At 43.8% G+C, this 10,918-nt stretch overlaps 1 protein-coding gene across 1 annotated transcript in view; it reads right to left on the bottom strand.

The window, feature by feature from the left end:
- Positions 1-472: 472 nt before the first annotated feature.
- The window catches only part of LOC132777570 (hydroperoxide isomerase ALOXE3-like), a 33,847-nt gene continuing 23,401 nt past the window's right edge, over positions 473-10,918 (bottom strand). Inside the window, exons 11-14 of the mRNA XM_060779929.2 lie at positions 10,765-10,886; positions 8,233-8,333; positions 3,919-4,089; positions 473-674 (exon numbers count right to left, since the gene is read on the bottom strand). Coding sequence (XP_060635912.2) covers positions 474-674; positions 3,919-4,089; positions 8,233-8,333; positions 10,765-10,886 — 595 coding nt within the window. The 3' untranslated portion in view covers position 473. The remainder of the gene's footprint in view (positions 675-3,918; positions 4,090-8,232; positions 8,334-10,764; positions 10,887-10,918) is intronic.

The following is a 10,918-nucleotide window of genomic DNA, read 5'->3' as shown; positions in this document are numbered from 1 at the left end:
TTGATTCTATGATTCTATGATTCTATGTGGTCACAAAGAGTCGGAAGTAACTAAATGAATAAACAACAACAAACTCACAGCCCCTTTTCGCTGAGGACTTTTTAAGATGGTCCTGGGTATACAAAGTAGGCATCAAGCAAAATTAGCATTCACAAAGCTTGCTTTAAAAAGGCAGGCGGATTTTCCTTTTGTATGAAAAGCCATGTTACTATAGATTCAGTAGGTCATGAAGTACACATTTCTGCAACACCCACATACAGATATAGGACACCAAATGGGGTTGCGACCCACAGCTGAAGAAGCTGTTAGAGGCCATTTCTCCCCTATGGCTTAGATCCGTGGTTCTCAACCTGTGAGTGCCCAGATGTTTTGGCCTCCAACTCCCAGAACTCCTAACAGCTGGTAAACTGGCTGGGGTTTTTGGGAGTTGTAGGCCAAAACACTTGGGGACCCACAGGTTGAGAACCACTGGCTTAGACGGTGACGCTGTTTTCGATCTCTGGAGGGTAGAGATACTTGTATCCGAGAGGGACCGGTCCCCCCATCTTGGCCACGGACTTGTTCCTCTGCTCAATTTCCTTGGAAATCTTCTTCAGTTCCTCTTGGAAGGCAGCAATGAGTCTTCTGGGTGACTCTTCTGTGAAATGCTCCTCCGGATAATTGCCCAGGGGGACCTGGCATAGAAAAGAATAGTAAATAGGGGAAGAGAAGGAGAAAAACACGTTGGAGAAATGCAGACAAGCTATGACCACACAGACCTTGAAAAGCAACATTACAAAAAGGAATTTCAGATATTTTCCCATAGTTGCTGGGGTTGGAGACACTTCAGAAGGAGTAAAACGGCAAATATGTTGCCTTCTTAACGTTATATAGCTTTAACAATCTATCAGAAAACTGTTGTTAGTGGCAGATCTAGGGTTTTCTTCCGCATCCAACATTTCTCTAGGGATACATCTCCACTGTAGCTTGACACCACTTGAACCACCTTGGCTCAATGCTATGCAATCCCGCAAGCTGCAGTTTTACAAAAGGTTTTTTTGTTGCATTGTTGAAGGCTTTCATGGCTGGAATCACTGGGTTGTTGTAGGTTTTTCCAGGTTATATGGCCATGTTCTAGAGGCATTTCCTCCTGACGTTTCGCCTGCATCTATGGCAAGCATCCTCAGAGGTTGTGAGGTCTGTTGGAACTAGGAAAATGGGTTTATATGTCTGTGGAATGACCAGGGTGGGACAAAGGACTCTTGTCTGCTGGAGCTAGGTGTGAATGTTTCAACTGACCACCTTAATTAGCATTTGATGGCTTGGCAGTGCCTGGGGGAATCTTTTGTTTAGAGGTGATTAGATGTGCCTGATTGTTTACTCTCTGTTGTTTTGCTGTTGTAATTTTAGATTTTTTAAATATTCGTAGCCAGATTTTGTTCATTTTTGTTCATTTTCATGGTTTCCTCCTTTCTGTTGAAATTGTCCACCATGTCAGACTACACAGAGAAGCCACCGAAATCCACAAGCATGTGGACAATTTCAACAGAAAAGAGGAAACCATTAAAATGAACAAAATCTGCCTCTCAACAAAAGATTCCCCCCAGGCACTGCCAAGCCATCAAATGCTAAAGGTGGTCAGTTGAAACATTCACACCTAGCTCCAGCAGACAAGAGTCCTTTGTCCCACCCTAGTCATTCCACAGATATATAAACCCTTTTTCCTAGTTCCAACAGACCTCACTACCTCTGAGGTAGTGCGTTCTGAACTCCACCAGCTATGGAATTGAACCAAACCTGGCACACAGAACTCCCATGACCAATAGAAAATACTGGAAGGGTTTGGTGAGCATTGACCTTGAGTTTGGGAGTTGTAGTTCACCTACATCTAGAGAGCACTGTGGACTCAAACAATGATGGATCTGGACCAAACTTGGCACAGATCCTCAATATGCCCAAATGTGAACACTGGTGGAGTTTGGGGAAATGTGATTTGACATTTGGGAGTTGTAGTTGCTGGGATTTATAGTTCACCCACAATGAAATAGCATTCTGAACCCCACCAACGATAGAATTGGACCAAATTTTCCACATGGAACCCCCATGACCAACAGAAAATACTATGTTTTCTGTTGGTCTTTGGTGACCCCTCTGACACCCCCTCGCGACCCCCACAGGGGCCCTGACCCCCAGGTTGAGAAACACTGTCCTAGATGGATATCTCTCTCATACACACAAACACACACACACACTAACACACTGCACAATGCACACTCTCTAATAGTCAGGACCGTCCCAGGTTCAGAGATTTCAGGATCAAGAGCAGTGACCTGGGATGACCCATGTGAAGTCATAGAAAGGCAGCCTTACTGAGGTGGAGTTACAAAGTGCAGCTCTATGGCAGACTCCAAGCATGTTGTATCCAGCATCACAGAACCACAAGGTTGAAAGAAACCCCAAGGGTCATCCAGTCCAATGCCAGACAGGAAGACACAAACAAAGCCCTCCTGACTGATGGCCATCCAGCCTCTGCCCAAAAACCTCAGGAGATGGAGAACAGCCTCCAGAGAAAGAAAAGATGGCATGAAAGTTACATGAACATGTAGAAAAAAACTGAATAACTTTTTAATATTTATTTTTTATAGAACCATGGAATTTGAAAAGACCCCAAGGGCCATTCAATCCAACCTCTTAAAAACCTTCAGAGAAGGTGTTCTGTCACGCGCTGGGCCTGTAAAGAATTGCCTTTAAAATAGGATGTGCAACTTGAGCCCAGCGGGAAACCAGGGGCCCCTGAAGAGAAGCTCTCAGGGATTTTCCACCACAAATGGTCTTTAAATGGCTTGTGAAGTATAACAAAGTCCTTTATTAATGAACAATCAAACAGAAACTTTTCTTGTCTTCAGTAAAGATAAACAAATGCTTCCAGGCTTTTATGCAACTGGTGGCTTCCTAATCTTGTCCACGAAGGACAGACAATTATCTTCAGTAACTGTTTCTTTACTTTAAAGAAAATCCCTTTTTAACTTCTCCCAGACTGACTGTAATCTAAGCCTTTCTGATGTGGGCTCTGCTACCGGGTCGAACTGCGTCTCGAGCACCAAGTGGACCTACCAGTAAGGCCAGTAGATTCTCCAGCTGGAGTTCTTTGGTCTTCCAAGCTGTTTATCCTCCAAAATTTCTCAAAGCTTTAGGGCTGTTTCCCTGGAAATCTTTGGAGATCTTTGGATGCTCTTAAGACTGTTCTCCCCCGGAAAGTCTTAAGGGTTGAAGCTTTTGTACAGGAGAAGCTTGTGCACGTCCTCTACATTAGCTTTCCTTACTGAGACTAACTAAAAATGGCTCCCCTCCCTTCCCAATTGCCCTGAGCAAGGGGCGGAACCAAAACTTAACGATGATGGACAAGTGACTTGCCCTACGACTGCAACCAAAGGAAGCCACTCCTCTGCAGAACCCCCAAAACCCTGGACTGCAAGCAAACATTTAATACAAAGCAAATAAAGTTGGAGCTCCTGGTACAGCCGTACCAGCACAGAAGGAGACCCCACCCCACTCCAAGGCAGCCTATTACACTGTCAACGAACTCTCTAACCATCAGGAAGTTCTTCTTAAGGGTTAGGTAGAATCTCTTTCCCTGCCATTTGAACCCATGTCCGCATTATGCCCTGGTCTCTGGAGCAGCAGAAAACAAGCTTGCCTTGTTCTCAATATGACATCCTTTCACATAAACATGACTTTCATGTCCCTCTTGCCTTTCTCTTCTTCAAGCTAAACATCCCCAGCCCCCAAAGCACTTCCTCAGAGGCTTGGTTTCCAAACCTTGGATCATTTTGGTCGCCCTTCCCTGGACACATTCTACATGTCCGGGGGAAGTGACTTTCATGCTTCGCAGGCCATGACACCACTCAAAGGGGCCTTGCACACTCTCTGGGCACTCACCACGTCTCCCGATGGGTTGCTGATGGTCCACAGCACGCTTTGCCCTTTGCACGTGGTACTGATGTCCGGGATGGTGTCTTTGTAGTCCTCCAGGTTCGCCGTGCCCTTAGTGGTCGGAGGGGGCCTCCTCATCGAAAAAGGGAGGTTGGGCATCCAGAAGCCAAACTCAAACTATCCAAAATCCAAATATTGAGAATGTGACATGTAGTTAAAGGTTGATGTGTACAAGATAGTAATAGTAGTAGTAGTAATAATAATAATAATAATAATTGTGCTGTCACACGCTGGGCCTATAGCAATTGGCTTTTGAACAGGAATTGTTCTTTGTGCCCAGCGGGAAGCCAGGGTGCCTCAGCTGAGAGGCCCTAAGGATTTTCCTATACAAAGTATTTAGAAGCTTGAAAAGTTTAACAAAGTCCTTTATTACTGCTTAGGTCTTCAACAAAACAATCAAATACTTCTCAGATCTTCAACAGGTCAAACAAATACTTAAAGGCTTTGAATCAACTGGTGGCTTTCTTAATCTTGTCCACAAGGGACAGACAACTGGCTTCGTGAACTGTTTCTTTTCTTTAAGAGGAAAACCCTTTCTAACCCCTCCTTGGGCAATCTACTTTCTAAACTTTGTTGATGTGGGCTCTACTCCCGGCTCCAAACTGCTTCTTGGGTCCCGAGTAGACCTACCAGTCAAGGCTTTGTAGATTCTCCAGCTGGAGTCCTTTGGAACTGTTTCCCCTCAGAATTTCTTAAGAAACAAAGCTTCTCTACAGGTGGAGCTGATTCACTTCCTGTACCTAAGCTTTCAACTGTAAAACTGAACCAAAATGGCTCCCTTTCCCTCCTGAACCCTGGGGAAAGGGGCGGAACTAAAAAACCCAACGATGATAGACAGGTGACTGCAAACCCCATGACTGCAAACCAAGGGAAGTCACCTTATTGTAAAATGCATGGAACATTGGAATACATGCAAACACTCAAAGAAAGAAAAGGAAATTGGAGCTCCTGGTACAGACGGACCAGCACAATTATAATAATAATAATTTGGGCTACAAAATGAAGCTGTATGGGAAAACCAAAACTGAAATCCAGTCTCTGACTAACACTGTTTGAATCTTTAGCACTGATATCAACATGGAGTTTGGTTTGGACAAATGTTCGACAGAGGCACTGAAGAAGGGAAACATCATTGAAAGTGAGGGCATAAATATGCCCAATGGCCAAGCAATAAAGTGTCGGCATCCAGAGCCTCTAAATATCTGGGCATACTACAGCTAGACAACATCAAACATGAACATGTGAAAACTCTGGTCAGCAAAGAATACATTCAAAGGGTCAGAAAAATGCTCAAAAGCAAGTTCAATGGAGGCAATACCATCAAGGCCATAAACTCCTGGCCCATACCTGTCATAAGATACACTGCTGGCATCATAAACTGGACACAGGCAGAACTGGACAATTTGGACAGAAAAACAAGAAAACTCATGACCATTCATCATTCACTACATCCTCGCAGTGATGTTGACCGGCTCTATCTGCCTAGAAAGTCTGGTGGCAAAGGACTTTTACAAGTAAAACAAGCAGTCGAAGAAGAAAAACACACCCTGGCAGAATATGTCAAGGAAAGCCAAGAACCTGCTTTGATTGACGTCAATAATCAGAACTTCTCAAAGCACAGCAGACAAAGAACCAGTACAAATAAACTGCACTCCAAACCAGAGCTGACAGCTGGCACAAAAAAGCAATGCATGGGCAGTTCCTTGACAAAATTGAAGGAAAATGGATAAGGAGAAGACCTGGTTATCGCTCACAAATGGTATCCTGAGGAAGGAGACAGAAGACCCGATTCTTGCAGCCCAGGAGCAAGCCATCAGAACAAATGCCATTAAGGCCAGAATTGAAAAATCAGCCAAAATGCAGACTGTGCAAGGAAGTGGATGAAACAGTGGATCATATCCTCAGCTGCTGCAAGAAAATCACAAAGACGGACTACAAACAGAGGCACAACTCTGTGGCCCAAATGATTCACTGGAACTTAGGTCACAAGTACCACCTGCCAGTAGTAAAGAACTGGTGGGATCATAAACCTCCAAAGGTAGTGGAAAATAAACAAGCAAAAATACTGTGGGACTTTCGAATCCAGACTGACAAAGTTTTGGAACACAATACACCAGACATCACGATTGTGGAAAAGAAAAAAAGTCAGTATTATTGATGTCGCCATATCAGGTGACAGTCGCATTAAGGAAAAACAACAAGAAAAACTCAGCCATTATCAAGACCTCAAAATCAAACTGCAAAAGCTCTGGAATAAACCAGTACAGGTCCCAGTGGTCATCGGCACACTGGGTGCTGTGCCAAAAGATCTCAGCCGGCATTTGGAAACAATAAACATCGTCAAAATCATGATCTGCCAACTGCACAAAGGCCACCTGACTTGGATCTGCTCGCATCATTTGAAAATACATCACACAGTCTTAGATGCTTGGGAAGTGTTCGACTTGTGATTTTGTGATACAAAATCCAGCATATAGACTACTCGGTGTCCACCCCAAGGAACTAGGGAGTTGTGAACAACATCCTTTCCTTGTGGGCCTTCTCCCAGCGGGTGAAAATTTTCAAAGGGTGCATTTACAATGTAGAATAATTCAGTTTGACATCACTTTTACTGCCATGGCTCAATGCTATGGAAGCATGGAAGTTGTAGTCTTACAAAGTCTATCACCATATTTGTTTATTTATTTTGTATCAAAAGAATTGCATAAATTAGTATAAAACTGATAAAAATAGGAGCACAAGCGGTTAAACATCTTTTAACCAAAAACAGGCAACAGCAACCGCATTGTCTGTAGCCGCCAACAATTATTTCTCTGTACATGAGGCAGACAAGCATGCAGATGCGGAGTTGTCTGTCCCGCTCCACAGTCGCACAAGGTAGAGGATTATTTTAGGTTGACAGGTTGTCTTTTGATCTGCCCACTCCACTTCTGAGTCTGTTCAGGGACTTCCAAGTTGCCCATTCTTAGAAGACCCTCATGGGGGGCCATCCAATTGGGATTTCCTAGTTTAGCTGGGATAGTCATGCTGTTACTAAGGGAACGTTAAGAGGAGTCATGGTTCTCATGAAGCCTTTCCTTGATTTGCATCTACTGGGAGGAGGCTGATAGCTATGCAGTGAGTGGCTTTCACAGTGTTCAACCTTATTTCTCTCACAGTTGGTAGCAACTTCCCATCACACAATGCCAGCTAGCTTGTAGGGTCTATCAACAGGTGTAGGTTTAAGACATTCTGTGATTATTCTGCATGTTTCATTCAATGCTATAAAACCCCCAGTGGCGCAGTGGGTTAAACCCCTGTGCCATCAGGACTGAAGACCAACAGGTCGCAGGTTCGAATCCGGGGAGAGGAGGATGAGCTCCCTCTATCAGCTCCAGCTCCTCATGTGGGGACATGAGAGAAGCCTCCCACAAGGATGATAAAAACATCAAAATCATCCAGGCGTCCCCTGGGCAACATCCTTGCAGACGGCCAATTCTCTCACACCAGAAACAACTTGCGGTTTCTCAAGTCACTCCTGACACGACAATAATAATAATAATAATAATAATAATAATAATAATTCAATGCTATGTTCACCTGCTTACATACTCACAGGCATATTCAGCAGTTGAGTAAGACAACACCAGGACTGATGTTCTTATTAATTTTGGGTCTGCATCCCATGTGCTGTCAGTAAGCTTCTGCAAGATGTCATTGCGTGCAGCTACTTTGTGCTTGGTGTTCGTGCAGTGTTTACTATATGTTAGTGTTTGATCTAAGGTGACACCAAGATATTTAGGATGGAAGCAGTGTCTGAGCTCTTGGCCTTCCCAGGTAACTTTCAATTTCCTGTTAGGCTTCAGGTGGTTATCTTTGAAGTAGCTGGAGAGATCTAGTAAGTTGGATTTTGACTGTTTCAAAGTCTTTTGCTTGTGTTGTTGGGGGCTGAAGGCTATGGAATCCTGTAGTTTCGCAAGGCCGTTAACCTTTCTCTGCCACAGATTGCTGGTCCTTCAGTAAACTACAACTCCAATGACTCTGTGCCATGTGGTGTCAAGCTGCATTCATTCTACAGTGTAGATGCAGCCTTATTTGGATATCCTTTTAGGTCAAGGGTGGTTTTCAGAAAAATGTCAGTATCCCCTTGGTAGTCTAGCTCAAATTATTTGGGGCTGGGGCGGGATGCCTTGGTGTTCAAAAAATCTTTAAAATCTAATACAGTTTTAGCATGTGATGTTTATTAAGGGGACTTTAGGACAAGCTCCTCTTTCCTCCTACCTGCCCAGTATTAACAGCTGAATGCTGACACGAACAGGTAAAAATCACAGCAGTCATGAACTTTTTCAGCTCCTTCACAGAAGAGAACGAGGAAGAGAGGCCTGAAGAAGGAAGCAAAGATATACATTCACAATAGAAATCAAGCAATGAGTCCTATATAAAGCTGCCAGGCTTCAACAGATAAGGATGAGAGGCATTCAAGGAAAACAAAATCAATTTCTGAATGCTTGGAATGGCTTAATGTGAGGATATAAAGTTCCATGCATGGGAAATAGTCAGATGAAGCATCGTTTCAGATTCCTGCTAAGTTCTTGCTCTTGTCTCATGAAAGCCTTGCTTGGAAGAGTCATGTTTAAGGGTTTCTTGCTGTACGGTTTGACTCTTTGTCTCTTGTGATTACATATTCATGCCTTAGATCAAAGTTTCCCTGTTTCTTCGGATTTTATTAAAGAAGTCTGGACTTTGTTTTTGAACTTTGCTGAACAATACCTTGGACTAATTTGTTCCTGCTTCTCTTCTTACCTAATTGGATTTATCTATTCCCTTAAAGTGTTTTTCTTCTTTGCTGCTTTTACTTATCTATATATATATATAAATGCTCTGTGCATAATGAGTACCTTAAAAACAAAAGAACCAATGAACGAAATCACACCAAAATTGGCAACAAAACGTCTCACAACACAAGGAGTGACCATCACTCAAAACATTATGATTTTGTCATTTGGGAGTTGTAGTTGCTGGGATTTATAGTTCACCTACAATCAAAGCACTCTGAACTCCACCAATGATGGAATTGAACCAAAGTGGCACACAGGACTCCCATGACCAACAGAAAACACTAGAAGGATTTGGTGAGCATTGACCTTGAGTTTGGGAGTTGTAGTTCACCTATATCCAGAGAGCACCATGGACTCAAACAACAATGGATCTGGACCAAACTTGGCACGAATATTCCATATGCCCAACTAGGAACACAGATGGAGCTTGGGGGAAATAGACCTTGACATATGGGAGTTGTAGTTACTGGGATTTATAGTTCACTCACAAAGAACATTCTGAACCCCACAAATGATAGAATTGGGGCAAACTTCCCACACAGAACTCTTATGACCAATAGAAAATACTTAAGGCCATCCAGTCGAACTCCCTTCACCAGGGCAACAAAATGTAATCAAATACTGTTTACCCACAAGCATAAAAGAAATTACATATATTAGAAACCAACATTTTCTCATTATTTTATTTTCCAGATCAGCAGACTGGGCCACAGCAACGCGTGGCAGGGAATGGCTAGTCTTCAATAAAAAAAGGATTGTTTTCCTACTCATTGTGTGGTGTTTTAAAATCAGAGGGTTATTCCTGTTTTGGAGTGCAACAGTTGTTGTTGTTTATTCGTTCAGTCACTTCCAACTCTTTGTGACCTCATGGTCCAGCCTATGCCAGAGCTCCTTGTTGGACGTGGCCAATCCCAGATCCTTCAGAGTCAAGCCAGTATGGACTATATTACCCATGGAACACCTTCTGGTGCTGGAACAAACTGGTTCTGTCTCTAGATGGGTTGGACTACATTCCCCATGGGACACACCCTGCTGGTGGAATAATATAGATAGCTGGCTCTGGTCTCTAGATGGGTTAGATTACCATGCCCATGGCACACACCTTGGTGGTGGATCAATGTAGATAGCTGGCTCTGGTCTCTCGGTGGGTTAGACTACAATGCCCATGGGACACACCTTGGTGGATCAATGTAGATGGTTGGCTCTGGATGGGTTGGACTACAAGGCCCATGGGTCACTTCAAGGATGCCATCCATCCATCTTGCCCTTGGTCGGCCCCTCTTCCTTTTGCCTTCCACTTTCCCCAACATCATTGTCTTCTCTAGGCTTTCCTGTCTCCTCATGATGTGGCCAAAGGACTTCAACTTTGTCTCTAGTCTCCTTCCCTCCAGTGAGCAGCCGGGCTTTCTTTCCTGGAGGATGGACTGGTTGGATCTTCTCGCAGTCCAAGGCACTCTCAGCACTTTCCTCCAACACCACAGCTCAAAAGCATCGATCTTCCTTCGCTCAGCCTTCCCTATGATCCAGCTATCACATCCGTAGGTGGCTAATGGGAATACCATTGCTTTAACTATGTGGATCTTCGTTGCCAGTGTGATGTTTCTACTCTTCGCTATTTTATCAAGATTGGACATTGCTCTCCTCCCAGGAAGTAAGCATCTCCTGATTTCCCGGCTGCAGTCTGCGTCTGCAGTAATCTTTTCACCTAGAAATACAAAGTCTGTCACTGCCTCCATGTTGTCTCCCTCTATTTCCCAGTTGTCAATCATTCTTGTTGCCATAATCTTGGTTTTTTATGTTTAACTGCAACCCAGTATCTGTTTATATATGGTAATCCACTCTGAGTCCCTTCAGGGAGAAGGGTCAAATATAAATAAAGTGATACACACACACACACAGAGCCGAATGCAGGTGCCATGTTCTGCTCACTGCTATACCTGGAAGTTGCCAACCAGATAAAGCGAGGCAGCCTTACCAGAAGACTCTTGTGCCAGAAAGCCTTTCTCAAAGACCTCCGCCATCCACTTCTGCAGCTCACAATCTTCCTGCACAGAGCGATCGGTTGGATAATACAAGTCGATGATGCCAGAGACAAAGCTAAGAAAGAAGAGCCAAAGAAGAGGGTAGTC

Source organism: Anolis sagrei, chromosome 6, assembly GCF_037176765.1.
Source record: "Anolis sagrei isolate rAnoSag1 chromosome 6, rAnoSag1.mat, whole genome shotgun sequence".
Classification (NCBI taxonomy): Eukaryota; Metazoa; Chordata; class Lepidosauria; order Squamata; family Dactyloidae; genus Anolis; species Anolis sagrei.
The sequence above is the reverse complement of the archived record's forward strand: the minus strand, read 5'-3'. Positions and strand labels throughout refer to the sequence as shown.